Raw genomic sequence first — 21,355 nt, 5'->3', positions numbered from 1 at the left:
CTGAGGGGTCCTGGGTTTGATTCTGGTCAAGGGCATGTACCTTGGTTGTGGGCACATCCCCAGTGGGGGTGTTCAGGAGACGGCTGATCGATGTTTCTCTCTCATTGATGTTTCTAACTCTCTATCCCTCTCCCTTCCTCTCTGTAAAAAAATCAATAAATTTAAAAAAATATATGAGCCTCTGTAAAAAAATCAATAAAATAAATTTAAAAAAATATATGAGTTTAGTGAAACACCTTGCACATGGGGGGCAGTAAAAGAAATTCTTAATAAGCTAAAATCTTGAAGATTTAAAACTTCTCCTTAATATTTCTTACATATTTTCTTGAAAATATTTTCTAGGAAAGTAACATTCCTCCTCCATCAGACAATGACTAGCTTTGAAGGCATTGATACCTTAAGAATTAAAATACTGGGCTCTACTTAAGAAGATACAGGAATGAGTAACTCTTGCCATGCTGATTAACCCTAACAAGTGCATTATTCTAGGACTCAATTGGGTACTCAATGCTGTTCAGAATTTTTATTCATTCCTACTTAGCAACTTTTCTCATTTTCCAAATTGACCCAACTCCCTCGCCACAAGGAAGAAAAAAGACCATTATGTGATCTTCCTACTTACTCCTTAAAACTCTTCTCTTTTCTCTTAAAGCTTTCTGGAGGGCAATTAAGTGCTTTGGGCAGCTATTGTGCCAAACGAACAGATTTCTTATCATTCCCAATCCTCAGCACCAGCACCCTTTTGCCAAGTGTCCTTCTCTAGCTCCTGGGAGCAGCAGTCAGCAGGATAGAGCTGTGTCCTGACTGCAGAGCAAGAGGTAGTTGCAGGTCACTGAACAAGGTACTTGAGAGCTAACTGAGGTTTTGTTTGAACGTGGGTTTAGGCTACTTGACTTCATTCTTTCTCTGTTACCTTTGTTAACTGAGACTGTACGTATGTATCAAAACCTTTAATATGTGATCACTTTTGACTAAGAATGGACAATTCTAGAGAAAAAAATCAGACATGCATATTGTTTATTTATTGGAATTACTTAAATAGCAATAAGGAATTACATAAATAAATTATGATACCGACATGGAGTATTCTGCAGGCATTAAAAATGATTTTGTAAAAAATCTTTATTGAAATAGAAAAATCTTTACAATGTGAAGACAGGCTACGAAACAGTATGTATAATGTGTAATTTCTGTGAAAAATGAACATACATGCATGAAAAAGGTACTAATACACACATAAAAATATTGTTACCGTTGAGCTGTGAAATGAATTTTCTTTTCCTTTGTACTTTTTGGTGTTTTCCCAAAATTTCTGCAGTAAGCTTGAATTTTGTACATAGAAAAAATGCAAAATGGATGCTGATTTAATGAGAAAGAAAGAGGGAAGGTGCCAGAACCCTGGGGAGTAACTACATTGAAGGTGTTTGAGGAAGAGAACATCTTAGACTTGTGCTTTTTAAGAACTAATTTTCCTTCTTACTAGTTTCTTGCTATTAGATCTATGTTAGCTTCCTAACTGCCTATCTGTCTTATAATACTTAGCCTTAAGCATCTAGGTTTAAATAAGAAAAAAAGACACAGAATTTTTTTGTACAAAACAAAAACATACCCCAAACAAACATTTTGTAAAGTCCCAGTGGCCCAAGGAACAAAAGCTGGCATGCACAGAGCAGACTCTGAAGTCTGAATGTGGTCCTTCCGTTTAATACAGTGTAGTAGGAACTCTTCCTGGGTAAAGAGGGACTTCTGGAAATTGTATTAGCATTTGTAAATGGGTCTATAGAAATACTGTTTCTGTAGAATTGAAATAATCCATTCCATCCCACTCTAGAGGGTTTAGGAGTAAAGACTGAGCTAATCCATCTCATACTTGGCCACTGTTTTAAAAGCAGGGTTATTATATAAAACATCTCATACAGAGGCCTTCACATATAATTTATACTCTCACACACTAATAGCCCAAAACAATAGTGTTCCATGAAAGTAAAAACAAACAAACTGTATTCACATGCATTAAATTCATTCACATAATTGAAAAAAAAAAAAACATGTTAAAGAATTATATATAGCTCTAGCCAGTTTGTTCAATGGTTGGAGTGTCAGCCCGTGGATTGAAGGGTCCCGGGTTTGATTCTGGTCAAGGGCGTGTACTTTGGTTGCAGGCTGAAGTGCTCTTGTCATGTAAATTTAGGATATTACAGTGAAAATAAAGTTTAAACTTTTAAGAATGTATTGTGAAAAAACTGTATTTCTAGATTGTATCAATGACCCAGAGTACTACGGCTTAGTTGACTAAATATTTTGAGAAACCTGCTTTAAAACAGACTTCTCACCTGGCCATGTTAATAACTGTAACAATTATACAAGAATCGATATTACTTTTCAAGACTTGACTGCAAGTATTTCTTATATAATTGCACTTACATGGCTATGAAAACTTAATGGACTTTTCAAATCTGGGCTTAGGTGATCCTGAAGGAACTTCAAAGCACTGTTTGCAACCAAAAGAATCTAGGAAATACTAGCAAACAGGCTCTACCAGCTAGTTTAACTGTAGCCAAAATATTATCACTATGAAGAAGCGGATCCCAATGAAATATAAGCTCCTTAAGGGCAGAGATGCTTGTGTTTTGCTCCTTGCTGCATCGTAGCATCTAGGACAGTGCCTCCCAAATGGTAGACACACAGTATTTTCATTAATTAATGAATAAGAGACCATTCCTGATATATATTAGGAGTCAACCCAAATTTGCTTTATATATCAATACTGAATATCCTACCAACTGGAGAATCTGTTACTGAATGACTAACATGTTATGAAGCTAACTGGACTATACAATACACTTTTGAGTAAAATGGGTGATAAAAAATGTTGGTTTCACTTTTGAGAAGTCCGGCTTCAATAATTCTGAAATTGCTCTGTCTGTTACTAAAGAAAGCACATAACAGGATTATGGGGACATACATTTCATGTATTTCCAGCTTCTTAAACACAGTAAGAAAAACCAGTGCTAACATGCAGGTGCTGCTTCCTTCAGACTCTGTGCATCACTTCAGGCGCTTGTCCAGCAGCTGCCTGGCAGTGCTAACAGATGGGAAACATTAATCTTCTGTTCAGTGTTCCCACCTTGTCCATCCAACTTCAAATGTAACTGCACTGAGCTAGATGAGTCAGCATCTGGTCTTTCAAAAGCTAGTGCAGCACTCCCACAGCAAAAAGGAGAAAGTTCACACTTCAGAGGCCTGAACCAATGCCAGAAGTTCCCATGTTGCCTCAAGGTTTCAGACTCCCTGATGATCTTCAGCTCCTTGGATACCAAGGCAAAGACAGATCTGAAAAGCTACAGAAAACCAGGCGGGTTGTCATACACTAGACTGCACCCCAGGCAATATAAATGGTATTTGTTCACACCACGGATTAACTACTTTGAAGGATCAAAATGCAGAAGACAGCTACTTTCAACATTTAAGGTTTCTTAATAAAGCACTAAAAAATGTGAGTAAGTCATACTTTTATTTTTCAGAAGCAAAAATGACAAGTGGCAACTTGTCTTTGGAAAAGACATTACAGGATATCGGGTAATAAGCTATCTATCTCATAGAGACAGTAGCCTAGGAAAGACTATTATTATACATACAGCTCTCAAAGAAAGTCCTATTAAATAAATCTCAGGATAAAATGCTTTCAACTAAAACAACAAAATAAAAGCATCATCAACAACAAAAAGTTACAAAGAATTTGTAAAGTGTTATGTGAAGAAGGAAAAAGAAAATCTGGAAATCCACATACTGGAAGTTCACTATTAAAATTAATCAGGCCCAAAACCTAAAACAGAAAAAATAAATACATTAAAGCACACGATTTTTTAAGAATCCAATGAGGTTACTGTAGATGCACATTGCAATGCTTCATTTACCTCAGACATTTTTTCTTACTTTTGGAGCCCTTTTGTATACATTATAGAGAGATTATATGAATGACAATGCAGAGATCTGCCTTCTCAACAGGCCTTAAGAGTTTTAAATTTTAAGTTTGAGTCTGGAATCTCAATTAAATGTCTCTATAATAGGCTACAGAGAATGGAATGCTTTTTTAAATTACATTTGCTTAGGCCCTGGCCCTGTAGCTCAGTTGGTATATAGGTCCCAATATACCAAGGTTGCAGGTTCAATCCCTGGTCAGAGCACATGCAAGAATCAACCAATGAATGCATAAATAAGTGGAACAGCAAATCCACCTCCACCTCTCTCTCTTTCTAAAAATCAATTAAGAAATTTAAATTACATTTACTTAATTTTTACACATTATGGTTTAAGAACAATCTACATACTTTTATTTTTCTAATATATTTTTATTGATTTCAGAGAGGAAGAGAGAGGGAGAGATAGAAACATCAATGATGACAAAAAAATCAGTGATTGGAAGAGATAGAAACATCAATGATGACAAAAAAAATCATTGATTGGCTGCTTCCTGCATGCCCACTACTGGGGATTGAGCCAGCAACCTGGGCATGTGCCCTGATTTGGAATTGAATCGTGACCTCTTGGTTCATAGGTCGACACTCAACCACTGAGCCACATTGGCGGGGCCAATCTCATACTTTTAAATGGGATACAATTTACAGTATGAAAATGGGTTATGTGAAACTATTCAACCCTTCTCATAAAGAATAATAATTTCCAAAATGAATAAGCTTAATACAAAATTATATAGTTGCTGGGGTTGGGTTGGAGTGGGAAGGGACATGGAGAACAACCAGTGGAACTCACAAAGTTCTAGATGTGAGATTCAGTTTCATACCGACTACACTGATTGTCTTAGTCTCAATTTGTTCCCTGGTCAGAAGAGGCAGATGGATCTCTAAGCTTCATTTCTATTATTTATTTTATTTCAATTTTTTTCCATTTCAATTTTAAACCAAAAAGTTCTTACAGTTTATTTTTAAAAAACATTTCAAAAACTTTTTTGACAATCAGTTGAATAAATTCCTCAGATCTAAACAGGGTCAATCACTGTTCAAACTTATGACAATATCTATAAAGCATATTCCATAATTTTACTAAGAAAAAAAACCCTACTTTAAAGGCAAAATTATACTTCATATCCTATTTATACACTTCAACATAGAAAATAAGTGCAGATTCCCTTCCTGGCTTATAGAAGCACTCTCTGAGATAGAGTCAACTGAAAACCTTAGGGCTATGACCGTGGCCAAAACATCTAGCCTGTCTCTCTCTGCCCTGTCTCTGAAAGCTGCAGACAGTTCCAAATGAACAGTCACCTACGACGTACCCACACACCCTACACTGCATAGGACTTCTCCATTACAGAGAATGATTATACCAGGAAACTGTTTTCCTGAGAAAAATCTAGCATTACTGGAAGATTACTTATTAGACTAGACTAATGTACAGTCACGGAAATAAAAACCTTATAGTAGCTGAGAGAACCAGTGTTAAATCAGGAAAACTAATGGTACGTCTGACTTCTCTAAGTGTATTACCTATTTAAAGCTGATACCAATGAACAATCTTCATGGGCAGAGCTAAACTTTAGGTTAGAGTAAATACTTATAGTAGTTCAGGGTTGAGGTCTATCAACTTTTCAGGTTTAAGGAAGAAGAAAAGAAAAAGGTTTAAAGATCATATGGGCCCTGGCCAGGTAGCTCAGTTGGTTAGAACATCGTCCTGATATGCCAATGTTGCAGGGCAATCCCCAGTCAGGTCACATAAAAGAAGCAACCAACCACTGATGTGGCTCAGTGGTTGCGTGTCAACCTATGAACCAGGAAGTCGTGGTTCAATCCCCAGTGGGGGGCATGCAGGAGGCAGTGATGGATGATTCTTTCTCATCATTGATGTTTCTATCTCTCCCTCTCCCTTACTCTGAAATTAATTTTTAAAAAATGTATTTTTTTTAAAGAAGCAACCAATGAATGTATAAATAAGTGGAACACAAATAGATGTTTCTCTCTCAAATCAATCAACCAATCAGTCCATCAACTGATTTTTAAAAAGATCATATTGAGCCTAGGAGAGAAAGACAGCAGAAAAAATAATCTTCATTGAACTATCTACAACACATGCTTTCATCATAACCATATAATACTATGGAATATCTTTTTGTTTTGATGATATTCTTTTTCTTGTGAACTTTGTCCTTTAACCATATTCATTGTAAAGAACGAGAGTCTGAATTGAGAACTGCAAGAGCAGTGAGCATACATGAAAATGCTTTACAAAGGATTAGAGAGATTTCAGGCACAAGCAGACCTGTGTTTCCTGAGAAGCAAAAGGAGAGATTTGAACACTAAATGGTCTCTTCAATTTCCTCTGGCTCTCAAATTCTCATAATTCATACAGATAATATACTATAATTAAGATTACATATATATATCACTTACTGTTTCTTTTTAAAAACATTTATGGATACAGCTGTGTTTTTCTAAATGTCTCATTAGTAATACTCAGTCTTGTAAGTCTGGTTCCATAATAATCTATAATGTAACTGCTTCCATCCGAAGGCCCAACAATCTAGAAAAAATATTTCAAAATTACTCATTTTACCAAAGATATTTTCACAACACTTTGAGTTTATTTTTATAGTTGCTAATGAAATTATTTCAGTAGTACCAATAATGTAACTCAAACTAACTCAAGCAAAAATAAGTAATTTAGTGTCTCGTAGCTAAAAAAAGATACGAGGGAAGTTCACAGGGTCAAATGAGCTGCAGGAACCAAGGCCTCGAGGACTGAAATTCCATGCCCACGAGGACTCTGGTTTGGCCTCCCTGCCTCTTTGCGTAGCTCTGCTTGCCTTCATTCTCCCAACAGCTCCAGATTCACTTTTTCACAGCTCAGCAGATCCCAACAGAAAGAAAGAAAGATCTTCCTCCTCGGTGTTTATATACCAATTGCAGGGAAGAACTGTGACCTGCTTGGTATATATGCCTATTGCTGGACAAATTACTGTACCCAAGAGAATAGGATTAATACGATTGGCCAGGCCAGACTTCCTGTGGGAGAAAAGGCAGTGTGACAGTCCTACCAGAACCACGTGGAATGGAAAAGGAAGAGGATAGAAAGAAAGAAAAAAAAAATCCACATGCTCATTACAATCATCTTGTTCTCTTAATCACATTTTTGGGAATATAATTAACATGATCTCTACAAATGATCCTTCAAAGCAGCAATCTTCAAAATGTAGCTTTAGGGACCTAGCCAGTTTGGCTCAGTGGACATTGGCCCTTGGACTGAAGGGTCCCAGCTTCGATTTCGGTCAAGAGCATGTACCTCAGTTGCAGGCTGGATCCCCAGCCCTGGTAGGGGCACATGTGTGAGGCAACCAATGGATGTGTCTCTCTCACATTTTTGTTTCTCTCTCTCTCTCTCCCCTCCCTTCCACTCTCTCTAAAAGTCAATGGAAAAATATCCTTAGTGAGGATTAACAACAACAAAAATGTAGCCTTGGGGATTACAAAGATTAACCAAGGTGTATGTGAGCCCAGATAGTTCTAAGGAAATCAGTTTTGAAATTCTTAATTCGATTATGTACTCTTGGTAAAAATGATATCCCTGATGCTATGGTGGAGGCATCCGGCTAGTACCCATCCCCACTTCCTTTTCACTGTGGCTCCTTCTCCAACTTGACAACAGTAAAGACACCTCCCATCAAAGCATATCCAGAGTCTTATGATGATACATTGCCTTGAGGTATAAAAACCTCTGATGTGCCTAATAAAGAGATAATTCAAAATACTGGACTTGGGGAAATCTCCGTTAATTAAGAGACTAAAAATATGCTCTGCCATTTCTTGTTCAAAGGGATGCATTCCTAATATTACTTTACCTTTTTTTTGCTTAAAATTTTTTGCTAAAATTTGTAACATTTATGCTGTTTTGATCAATTGCATATCATTAGTAATTACAATGACAACTCAATCCAGAAATCACAGAAAATTTAAAATCTTTTCATTTTAATGAGTAAGATGCTTCCCCTGTCCTGGTATTTTAAATTCTGTGGTATTTATATTCTGTTAGGTACATTTTTTAGTTAATGTAAGTTTTATTTAAATATATCAATATTTATAAACCAGAAATTACAACCTTTGCAACTATTTAAATTTATGATGAAAAACTTAAATGTCAACTTAAAAACGTACGAAGGGTAGGAATTTTTTAAAAATTCTTTTAGGGGTTAAACAACTGGAGTTCAATTAACACTGCTGTAGAAAATTCTTTGTTTTTAAAATGAATCTGGTTCTAAAAACTATTCAACAAACACTTAATTCCTATAATATTACAGATACTGTGCTAGGTGTTATACACATAACAGCAAAGAGGATACAAGCTCCGCCAACAATGAACGATGAATGTCAATATTCAAAGAACACAAGCACTTATGTGCTAGATACCAGGCTGGGTGCTGTAACGCACTCTGACTTACTTTGTAAAGTTTACATTGATTTGGCTCCCCATTTATGAATGTTACTAATGAATTTAAGTAAAAATTAAAACTTTTTTAGTGGCCAAACTCACAGAGAAAACTACTCTAAGAATTAACACAAGAAAGAGAAAAACGGGTGACTAGAAGTAACAACATGTTTTGAGACTGTATAAGGGAAACAAAAAAGGCAGTAGATATATTTTACCAAATCGAATGGTAAAACATTGCCTAATTTGGAATATGTGCATAGATTAGAACTGGGCCTACTGTCCTATTATCTTTTTCTTCCTATGCCATCTTCTTTGACAATCTCACTTCTGTTGAAAAAGAAAGTATTCAGAAGTTGGAAATAAGGACAATATATGATAGGGTGACCCTTTAATAGCATGCATTTCTTATAAGCTCATCTGAGGCTCACGTGGCTCTCTCAGGAAATAAAACTATTTACCTGAAAACCGATTAGGGCCCAGATGCTTTATAATCTTGTCAAGTTAGCAGTTAACATGTAGAAAAATCATAGGGTCGTTTTTTGTTTTGTTTCCCCCGTCCTGTAGAAAAGATACCCTCAGAGTTTACAGTTTTATTACCTGCAAATGCATGATCCAATTTTGTCTCTAGTTTAGCAATCTTATTACAGATTTCTTTCCCTCAAACTCCAAGACTCTAGTTCCTCAACACCTAGTTCTATCATGGTAATTCCAATCCTCCCTCCAGAGACTGGTTCAGCCTGGGCCTATAATGGAATTGCCTGTGAGATGAGTTCTGTGGGGGCTTATTTGCCCTTAAGAAGACATGTGTGAGAGGAAGGTAACTATGTAAAAAAGTGATGCCTCTGACGATAACTATGTAAGAAAGTGATAACCAGCCGAAACCGGTTTGGCTCAGTGGATAGAGCGTCGGCCTGTGGACTGAAAGGTCCCAGGTTCGATTCCAAAAAAAAAAGAAAGTGATAACCAAAAGACCTGAAGATGGCAAAGAGAAGGAAGGAAAGAAAGAGAGAAGAGGAGGGAATGAAGGGAAGGAGGAAGAGAGGAAGAGGAATAAGGAAGGAAAGATTTGGGTCCTTTATTATGTCCTTCAGGTCTAAATTAGCAAATCTTAGAACTACCTTTATCTCCAGATTCTTGGTATCCTATATAATAGAAGCCTAATATGCTAAGTGTCCAACTGTTTCATTCAACCATTTGACCAGTTGCTATGACACGCACTGACCACCAGGGGGCAGACGCTCCCTATGGTAGGTTAGCTTGCTGCTGGGGTCCGGCCGATGGGAAATTAGTTTGTACAATGGATGTCCATGTCCCTGGTGTGAGAAGCCCTAAAACCAAAAGAAAGCAACTTCTTTCCCTCTCTATATTAGTTTACTGTGGCTACTATAACAAATTATCACAAACTTAGTGGATTAAAACAATATAAATTTACTCCCTCACAGTTCTAGAGGCCAGAAGTCTAAAATCAAGGTATCAGCCCAACCGCGTATCCTAGACACTGTAGGGGAGAATCCATGGTAAGCTTCTTCTAGCTTCTGGTAGCAATCAGCACTCCTTGGCATTCTGTGGCTTGTGGCCACATCACTCCAATCTCTGCCTCTGTCTTCACACTACCTTCTTTTCTGTGTCTGTGTCTGTGTCTTTTCCTCCTCTACTTCCTATAAAGACAGTTGAATTGAATTTAGGGCCCACCCAGATAATCATTTGATTTAAAAACTGGTTAGCATTAATCCTTAATGACCAACACAAACATCACTTCTCAAGAAATGAATAATATTTCCCATTATATCTCCTGAGGAAAACAGAGCATTGGGATTAGTCTCAGAACCAGTTTAAGATATTCTTTGTTTTATGAACATTCCTTTCATTCACAAAGTAAAAATCTGCCCATAGCATAAGTGAACTGAGAGCTACCTAATTAAGGTCACATGACACAAATGATCAGTCTCCTCAGTTTTCCAGTTTATTTCCCCAATTAATCACACCAGGGTTAAATAAATAATACACTGAGCTATTTGGAAGACTTGCTATCTACAAAATGTCCACTGGTTTTTATATATTGCTGTCCTACATCTAGTGAACTATCAAGGACTTTGACCAACTTTTCCCATGCTGGTAATAGATTTAGGGTGATTACATGTTTAGTCATTCTTTTGATCAATAGCATGTTATTTCACAGGACAAAATTGGCTTACACAGAAGTGAACTCTAACCCTAACTTTATTTATGCTTTGAACTGAAAAGGCTTTTAAAATTTTTAGTAAAATTCAAAGTACTTAAGATAGTCAGGTTAACTTTTTTATTTTAAACCTGCAGTTGTCAAGGAAATATTTTATGTTGAATAATAAGTGAAATCTTATCATCAGACCACACTCTTGGGATAGTTAGATCATAAGTTCCTTTAAAGCAAGGATCCCAATTTATTATAGCTAATTGTGCTCATTAAACTCATTTTCATTGATGGCATAAAACCTAATATTTACAATTTATCATGCCAACTTTTATTTGCATTCATTACCTCTCAAGTGACCATATAAAATTTAGAACTTTAAAGTCCTAAAAAAAAAAAAAAAAGCAATCACTTTTTTAAAACTACCATTTTTAGCTTCTCATCTTCTCTGTAACTGGAACAAAGCCACACTTTCACAAGGTATAATGCATACAGTTCAAATCAGCAAAAGTTTTTGAGGGCATACTCTATGTTTAGCATACTACTAGTGCTATACAGGATTAATAAGTCTTTTTTTTTTCTTCAAGAAGTTTATGCGTGAAAGTTCAGATCTGGTGTAAAAGTTAAGAAATAATATAAAAGCAACATATAATCCAATGCTAAAATGAGTTACATATATTAAATGCCACACTAATGAGATACTTTATAAATTTACTTATAAAATTCATAAATATCTTGGAGATTATGCAGCTTTTCTGAATTTCTGCTTATGTAGTTATTAGTCCTTTAAGGAAATCTACTCTGTAATGTCAATAGGAATAAAAATGAAAGTGATTTCTTCCATAATATATAGAATTTTTAAAAATTGTCACAAAGAACCCAACATACTTCCTTCTAACAACTTTCTATATTAAAACTACCCTTCTTCATCTTTCTGATTTGTGGCTGTCTTGTCTCCACTTAACAGAAGAAACTTTCCTTTCTTTTTGTTTGACAGAGTACATATCATAGGTTTGGGTGTAATTTAAAATGTCCAGATTATGTGAAAAAAGAGGTTTAAATGGAATCCAAATATGCTATTTTTTCTGATTAAAAAACCTTAAATTGTCTAATCCTTCATGATTACACAAACATATACAAACACAAAAGAATGAGTGTTTTAAAATCTTTGGAAATGCCTTATGAATAATTATATAGTAGTTATACACAATAGTTACCTATAACTGAAAGACAGTAGCCTACACATGTATCACTGATTTAGTTTTTTGGTTGAATGCACAAAATAACTGAATTAATTCTATGTATTGTTTCATGCCATTCATTCACATAGGGCCACTTGCATATTTTTAAGAATAACAACAACAACAAAAAGAAAGAAACTTTCAAGTTTATTAACAAGTAGATAAACTCATGGAAATATTTTCAGTATATATAGCAACATGTAAAGCTTACTTTAGCAATGTGTGATTATACTCTTTGGTTCAAAGATGAAATAACTAGAGCTATTTTTTTAAGAGGATTTTTCTGGATTTGTGTTATAAACACTGTGAAGCAAAGTATGTTTTTATAGGTCTTGAATTCATGCACAATATGTTTCTGGGATCACAGCCCAATAGAAAAACACTGCAATTCACTAGGGAATAATATTTAATGGAAAAAAATCAGGGATAGAGAAAATAAAGAAGGAAAGAAGAGTAAACAAAAAGATCATGAGAAGTTGGAAAAAAATATATTTGAAACAGAGTTTCTGATTTTTATAGTAAAATCTTATTTGATTTGCTGAAAAAAAATTTTTTTAATATAGTCAACATCACATGTTAAGTACATCAAATGACATTTAAAATAAGGCTACAGGTCTTATTTGGCTGCATTTGAAAACTGATTTTTTTTTTCCTCCAATCTAAAAGCAATCTAAAGTGAGCGTACCTATTGAAATGTCTTATTTAGGGATATTTATTGCAGAATTTCAAACATTCTAAATCAACCTCAGTAATTTTTTAATGTAATAGTCTCAAGGCCAGATCTTCAAGAAAATAACTATTTGTTCTGAAAAGTTTAGGCATACATGTACCAGAAAGCAGGAGCTAAATCAAATAAGCTCTATAATTTGATATCCTATATAATAAAAGGGTAATATGCAAATTGCCCCCTCAACTGGGAATTCAACCAGAGTTTGACCAGGGGGCAGGGCTGGCCAGCCCAGGGCCCCTCCTCCCAGCTGGCCCCGTCCCCGATTGCCCCCCACCCCGATTGGGGGTGGGGTGGCTGGCCAATCTCCCAAGTCCCCTCCCCACAGCTGGCTTGATTGGCTCGATCCGGGCAGGCCAGCTAGACCCCACCTGTGCAAGAAAGCTATAATGTAATGATATCACCAAAGAAAGAACCCAGTGTGAAAATATTAACTAAATGGTTGACACTGAATTCTGGATATCTGAAAGAATCCCAATAATACATTAAGTTCCTTGGATCCTCAATTAAAGTGAGAAACCATCTCAAAGCATATGTGCCAAGTACCTTAGCCTCTTCATGTCTGCTTGCCTGTCCCACAATCAGAGAAGGCAGGATATTTGGTTAAGCATGTTTATGAATAAAGACAGGAAAATTCCAACTTTAAAACCAAATATTTTCCTTATTTAATTCTGGTATCTTATTGGTCCATATGTTGCCTCCTCCTCACAGTATGGTACCCTCCTCACAGTATGCTACCAAAACCTCCTAGACTTTGACTTTCTTTTAAAGCATAAGGATAGCATCAAGCAGACTGAACTGAGGAGTGGAAATACTGTATGAGAAAGAATACAAAACTGATGATGATCAAAATACATACTGACACACTTGTTGAAGACATTAGGTGCTCCATAAATGCTTACTGAAATGCTGTTTTGTGACATTTGTTATGATAAATTCATCTTTCTCTAATTTAAGAATCCTCATGAGTTAACCACAACCAGTTCAGTATAATTTAATAGAAAACATCTGGTGGCACTTTTAAATGCCTAGGGATAGCATTTCACAAATTATGCCTGTCTCCATAGCACTGTAGTAGCAAAAAATGAGGCAGACACAGAGAAACAGATGAATATCAGGAGAGTCCTGATACATCATTTTATTATATTGATTTGATCTTACCGGAGACCAGCCCCACTCTTCAATTATCTACAGAGAACCCAAACATTCCTTTTCTCTTTTTGTCTTAAGATAGATAGATTTTGGTTTCTATAATTTGCAACTAAAAAAAATACTAATATTGAGTGCTTGTCCAATGCAAAAGAAAATCTTGTTTCTGCCTCCAGGTGTCCATATGTAAATATCAAATCCCATCAATATCCTAGTATATTAATTGATCATGTGTCTTTGACTATCAGGAAAAGAAACAATAAGTTTGAGAAATAACCCCAATCCTTCTTAGAGATTCATAATACACACTATAAAAGATTCTGAGAAGTTATCCCGTAAAAAAAAATCTCTTTAAATCATTTGAACTCACATTTACAAATCATCTTTGATCATAGAATCCTTTTTTTATGAAGTTATATCTTTTAGAACTACTAATTGGAAGAGCACAAATTGGAAAATGCTACTTGGAAACATGGCCATGATCCCTTGGATATAGCATCTGAAGAAAAATTGAAAAAGCATTCTTAACCGCTTCCTAGTATATTTAAAATATATCAGAAGATCACAGACATCAAATTTGAATGTAAAAATAGTTCATCTCCTAGATAAAAACTAACTTACGACTTGGCTGATGTGGCTCAGTGGTTGAGTGTCAACCTATGAACCAGGTCACTGTTTGATTCCCAGTCAGGGCACATGCTGGGTTGGGGGCTTGATCCCCAGTAGGGGGCGTGCAGAAGGAAGCCTATCAATGATTCTCTCTCATCATTGATGTTTCTCTCTCACTCCCTCTCCCTTCCCCTCTCTGAAGTCAATAAAAATGTATTTAAAAATAAAAACAAAAAAATAACTTACCTGCATTGAAATAAGAATGAAGTCAATTAGGCTCCCAATTCCACAAAATCCTACAGTGCAAAACTTTAACAAACCTAGAAAAGAAGGTAAGATCATTTACACCTGGGAAGTCTTATAATTATTAACAAACTTTTCCATTTCCCAATAAATCATTACATATAATACAAACTCTTTATATCAAGAATATAAAATTAACACTTAAAAAAATCAAATCTTCACCTGAAAATATGAGAAAAGTTTAAAGGTTCCTCTATATAGAAAAACCACAACAAAAATAAATATTAGGAACTGAAAGAAAAACTCAATGTAATCTTACAAAATTTCTTAAGAGAAAAGGCATGAGGAAATAAATCTTTAAATCTCAGTAAATAAAAGGTAAGGAACAACTTTTAGTCCTAAAATCTTTATTTATTCATTTAGACTTAATACATTATGTCTAAATTGTAATACACATTTAGTAGAATGTCCAAATAAAGACTGACAAGACACAGGAAAAATAATCAGGAAAAAATACTGATATTATAGTTAAATTTTAAAAATGTATTAGTAATCTAATTATCTTGAATTTATCCTATACTTTTTTCTAGCATCTCATATTTATTACTTCTACAACAATTCTGTGCACTATAGATACACCTCTGTTCTTGGTCCCAACCTTAGAGGTAAGGTACTAAATAGATGACAATAGAGCATATACAAGATATAACACAAAAACTTGATGATGAAATCAGAAGAGGCAGATTCGGGGTGAGGGTGGAATGAGTAATCTCTCTTCTATATTTAAACTTGAGTTGCTTTCCAGACATCCCATTTGAGACATAAAAAATGGTATGAAGCACGACTCTACGTGAAAGGGCAGTTCTAAGTTCCAACTACATACAGATGCCGGCTAAAATCACAGAGTGGATGAGATCACCTCTTGCACACAATTTGGAAATACACAAAGAAGACTGAAATATGTAGGTACATTAGATTACTTTGCCCCTTCCTAGTATTACACAAATAGCAGAATAATGTTGTAAGTACTAGATTAATACATGTTGGAAATAATTTAAAACTATTAAAATATAAAAATTATATGAAATTATTCTTTTAGTTATCTTCAAAACACTTATTATCTACTTAATATTTTATATTTGATTACTGTCTCATAGAAGCCCCATTAGGGAAGTGTCTTTTTTCTTTTTATTGATTTTAGAGAGAGGGGAAAGGAGAAAGCAAAAGAGAGAGATACATCAATTTGTCGTTGCACTTATTTATTCATTTATTGATTGATTCTTGTATGTGCCCTGACCAGAGATCAAACCCGCAACCTTGGTGTATGGGGAAGACATTCTAATGATCTGAGGTACGCAGCCAGGGCTGGGAAGCATCTTCTGTTTAATTTACTCCTGTGTCTAGTACCTACGACACTGTCTGGCACATGATAGATGATCAATATTTGTTGAATGAACGAGTAAATTTTTTCAGCCTTTCTGTTTCCTAAAGATCCCTAACTTTTTATCCATCACCTTACATAACAACTCCTTTAATTACTTTTTCATTAGTTGCATTTTATTGTGCCCAAGGAACAATCAGTCAGTATACTCACTCTCCACCTAACATTTATAAATTTGGAAACATTTCCCTTCCTTCAATTTGTTTATCAAAAAATATTAAGAATGGTCCAAAAAAAGTTTGTCTTTAATTATCTGCTACTCTATGAAGACAATATAACCATGTCAGTCAGAGCCTTTGCCCTTATCATGCCCTCTTCCAATGATGTCTTCCTGTAGCTCTTCTCATTTCTCAAGCTGCTTCTTTAGAGAAGTCTTCCTAATCTGCCCATCTAAAGCAGCATCCATCCGCAACCCCTCCCTCACCCAAAACACTCTATCACATCTCCCCTATTTCCCTCATGGTGCTGATTAGATCGTAACAGCCTCATTCACTGGTTTGCTCATTTCATTCTGTCTTCCATTGCCAGGTAAATTCCTAAAGGCAGGATCCTATCTGTCTGTCTGTCTGTCTTATTCAAGTCAATTCCTTGAACAGTACTACAACAGACAGCAAGAGTTTGATAAATACCTGTTGTATGACTATCAAAATACCAGATACAATCTAAATGTCAAACAGGGAGGAATTGTCTCAAAATATCCAGGTACATCTAACAACAGGTAAAAAATACTACACAACTGTTTAAAACAATGATATGAAATGGTATTTGTTGGTAAGTATCCTTCGCTAAACAGAAAAAGATAATGAGATCATTAAAATCTAGATTTCTGCTGCTGAACCCCTTTTTAAGAGTGCTTCAAAATGAACAGAAGCTCCTGTTCAGACAAAATATTAGATAAGGAAATGTGTGTGTTAGGAACTTTGGTAAATGTGAGAGAGCACATTTAAAGAAACTAAGAACAGATCCAGATGATTTTTAAACATTTAAGGAACTGCAAACTAATCTATAGTGACAGAAAGCAGACAAGTACTTGCTTGGGCAAGAGCAGGATAAGGAGGGCCAAGAGGCAGGGATTAACAAATGGGCATGAGGAAACTTTTGGGAGTGACAGATATGGTCATTATCTTGATTATGGTGATTGCTTCACAGGCGTATACATATGTCTAACTTATCAAAATGTACATTTTAAATGTGTACTTTATTATATATCATTTATACCTCAATAAAGCTGTTTAAAAAGATTTAAATAACTAAGATGACTGTTAAAGAAAAACTTCAAAGTTTAAAATCATTACATTGATTTATATTAAGTCTGACTCGGAATGTGTGATATTAATTAACTATGGTCCATTTATTTCTATAAATTTAAGATAAAGGATAACTTAACTAATGAGGTTGCTAATAATACTATCTTAAATTTGTTTTAGCTTTCAAATATAAAAATACTTCATGAAAATAAGATAGAAAGGACATTAAGGATTAAAAAAAGAGAGAAACAAAGTAAAAAACTTAGGCTAGTACATGGCACATGGAAAACATTTGATAAATGTTAGCCCAGCTGCTACTTTTGCTACCACATTTTCTACTACTACTACACTTATTATTATAATCAAGAAATTTAGACAACATAAATCCACATTCTTTATATTAGCATCATCTAACCTAGTCAACCTAGTCTCATCTCTTGCAAATTCCTTCTGCCTGTGTTACAGCCCAACCAACTAAAGTTTTCTTAATGTGCCCTGCTCTTGTATCTCTTTCACCTAACTCTGCATTTATGTGTGCTACACTGTTCTCTGCCTTGCTCCTTCCTTTTCCCCACCACTATTCCCAATCATGTAGCTGACCCCTAATAGTATGCTAAACCTTCTAGAAAGTCTTCTCTAATGCCCCCAGGATGAATTTAATGCCATTCCTAGATATTCCTCAGCACCTTTAAGTTGCAGCATAGCACATATCCCATAGTATGATTTATTATGAATTTATTATTTGTCTGTCTTCCCTTATGCTTCTGTGAGCAACTTGAAATCAGGGCTGTGTCATGCCCATGCCTAGTCAATATGACTACAGAAGGAACAAACTGTATCAAATAAGTTATCTCACTTGTAAATAAACACTGATCAACTTGGACAAAAAATAGCATACATTCTAAACAGCATTTATTAAAACCAACATAAACCATTACTCTTACAGATTTCATTATTTTGAGCATCAATACCATTTTTTTAAAAGATGGGATATTTGTGAACTACTAAGAGTAGATTGTTTTCTTCTCCCTGCCCCCCCACACCCAAATAAAGTCATCTTTGTACAAACCCTATTTATTAACTTCTTCTTGTGGAAAGAAATATCAGCTTTAGATTTTAGAAAATTGTTTTAAAATTCCAAATAAAAGTGTTTCTAATCAAGAAGAATCCATTTTTATACTGAACCATTACTATTGTAGATATATTCTTTCAAAAAGATTATGCTACCAGATGAATTTATAAAGCTCATGTTTTGAGTGTACTTCATTTATACTTAGTAACTTAAACTTTACATTTTAAAAACACAAGTTCAATGAAAGAATTTATCTGGATATAAAATTAAAAGAACAGAGATTAATTTGGGGCATTTAAAAAATGTTTGGTATTTTTTGTTTTATTGCAGGTTGAGTCCTGCAAATATTCCTCTGTCCACATAACTGTTTTAGAGAACACAGATTACTTCATACTGAAGTTGCTGTTGCCAAACTGCAAGTGTTCCATAATGATTTGGTTATCATTACTCTTTTTGTGTTTGGTACCTATGAAAGAAAGCTTTCAAACCTTAGAAAAGTTTAACCTACAAATCCCTTTATTTGTCCTATGTGGATATTATATGTCAGTCCAAGCTGGTAACTTCAAACTTAGAAAAAAAAGAGGAATAATATAACCAAAGATGTTTAAGATATGGGCTTTAAAACATACAACACTTTGTTATTCTCATAATAAGAAAATATTTACATTTTAAAATGAATACCACTATGAAAAGAGCATCTCTGCTATTAACTGCTTCAAAAGAGCTATCATCTTTGAGAATCTATAATCCTTTAATGCTACAGAGAGGCAAAACAAAATATGCTAGCTCTTGCATAGAAAAAGTCACAGATATACCACAATTAAAAACACAAAGACAGAATATTATTTTAAAATATAAGGCTTTGTGGTGAAAAATAGCTTCTAGCTAAAGTAGCACTGGTATATCAAGGAAAAATCAATTAAAAGAAATAAAGCTGGGTTTAATATAAATTACAGCATAGGAAATATAGTCAATAATGTTGTAATAATTATGTATGGTGCCAGGTAGGTACTAGAAATATCATATCAGGGAGGGGGTACACTTTGTAAAGTATATAATTGTCTAACTACTATGCTATACACCTGAAACTGAAATAATATTAAATGTAAACTGCAACTGAATTTTTTTTAAAAAATTAAAAGAAAAAGCAAGCTATATATTGTTTAAAAAATAAAAAAGCAAGATTTTCGCCTGGCCAGAGTGGCTCAGTGGTTGAGCATTGACCAATGAACCAGGAGGTCACAGTTGAATTCCTGGTCGGGGTATATGCCCGGTTGCAGGCTTGATCCCCAGTGTGGCATGTATAGGAGGCCGCCGATCAATGATTCTCTCTCATCATTGATGTTTCTCGTTCTCTTTCCCTCTCCCTTCCTCTCTGAAATCATTAAAAAAAATATATTTAAAAAAAAAAAGTTTTTCAAATTTACCCATCTGACTTTTATTCTTTAAAACAAAGTCATAACTGTGGACTAATAAGAAATTTAAAATATACAGAAAGACAATTTTTCTTAAAGGAATTTTTATATTTTTATAAAATTTTATGCAATTTCACCCCCAACAAATGTCCCTTGTTTAATCCTGAAGTAAAACTTATACAGTAAATTATCATACTCATCACTACATTACTTTTAAAAAACAAGTTTCATATGTATATGATTTATATTATTTATTCTGTTCTTATAAAACTCCAATGACCATAAACAAAAGAAGTATTTTAAAAAGCTATCTATAAATACAACCACTGCTTTTTGTAACCATAAAGATTGCATAAGATTATAATTAAATAGGATTATATACCAGTCAACATTGTTTTATCCAGTTAAGAATTTTTTTTAAATGGAAGTAATCATTTAAATTGAAAATACCAAAATTCCTTAACTTTGGATTCATGGTAAAAATTAAAATTTAACTAAAAAATTTAAAATTTAAAAACACTGTAATTTGATATAGTATCTTAGATTAATTGATAAAACTAATCTTTAACATTAAGATAGCTTAAATGCAACTTAGATACAGATAAAAATACTTGAATGCTTAAAGAGATAAGAGGATTTTCAGTTAAAGATAATGAATTTGACATGCCCACTTAGCAATTCTCACACCAAAATCCCACTTAAAAATGGTAAAGGGATTTTTAAAATCACAAACCAAATGGAATAAAGATAATGGAAGATAAGACAACAAAACTTCAGGAGCTGTAACACAGACCTAATCTTGAGAAATTGTATCTAAATCAACAGTCAAAATAAATTATTGAATTAATGAACATCCAAAGGTTCTTGTGATAATAAAGTGAGTTATTTAAAGATTTTTTTAAAAATACCTTTACACTGAGCCATAAAGTTAAATGTTAATTATATTTGAAGGTTTATAGAATCTCAGACTCAAACTAAAAGGTTCTGTTTGACTGAAGCTAATAATAGATTGGAGTAGCAGTAGCCAGAGAAAGGCAACTCCTGCCAAAGTTAGTGCATTCACTAACCAAAGCTACTATAGAGTTGTTTTTTGTTTTTTTGACCTATAGTTTGATTGTACAGGGAAAAAAATTTCACAATGCACATATCAACATATTATTATGTGCTGCAGTAAGTAAAAACATTAACTTATACTATAGGACATTACAGCTCAGGGGCCAAGCATTACAAGAAGCTAAAATGCCACTCATTATGCCAAATATTTAAAATATTTTCACAATTCAAAATCATCACAGAATAAACTGTTCTAAAGAACAGTGTTTTCTCCTTTCTCTTAATCTTTTAAAAACTTTTTAAAAGTTAGAAATGTTTCAAAAAAATCTATAATAAGAGGGTAATATGCTAATTAGACTAGACGTCATTCTGGATGTTTTTCCTGATGAAGCCGGCCGGAGGGAAGTCAGCCCAGGTCCCGGGTGCCTGCGGGCTGCCCAAAGGAAGCCAGCCCGGGTCCCGGGTGCTGGAGGGAAGCGGGTGCCGGCAGCTGGGGGAAGGAAGGCCTACTCTTGCATGAATTTTCATGCATCGGGCCTCTAGTGTGTG

The 21,355-nt window shown here is 34.5% G+C and overlaps 1 protein-coding gene across 1 annotated transcript in view; it reads right to left on the bottom strand.

Annotated features, from left to right (window-relative positions):
* Positions 1–1,104: 1,104 nt before the first annotated feature.
* TM2D1 (TM2 domain containing 1) overlaps positions 1,105–21,355 on the bottom strand; it is a 27,162-nt gene continuing 6,911 nt past the window's right edge. The window contains exons 5-7 of the mRNA XM_005878077.2: positions 14,582–14,655; positions 6,408–6,537; positions 1,105–3,826 (exon numbers count right to left, since the gene is read on the bottom strand). Coding sequence (XP_005878139.1) covers positions 6,427–6,537; positions 14,582–14,655 — 185 coding nt within the window. The 3' untranslated portion in view covers positions 1,105–3,826; positions 6,408–6,426. The remainder of the gene's footprint in view (positions 3,827–6,407; positions 6,538–14,581; positions 14,656–21,355) is intronic.

The sequence above is a fragment of the Myotis brandtii genome, unplaced genomic scaffold (genome assembly GCF_000412655.1).
Source record: "Myotis brandtii unplaced genomic scaffold, ASM41265v1 scaffold540, whole genome shotgun sequence".
In the NCBI taxonomy this organism is placed as follows: Eukaryota; Metazoa; Chordata; class Mammalia; order Chiroptera; family Vespertilionidae; genus Myotis; species Myotis brandtii.
The sequence above is the reverse complement of the archived record's forward strand: the minus strand, read 5'-3'. Positions and strand labels throughout refer to the sequence as shown.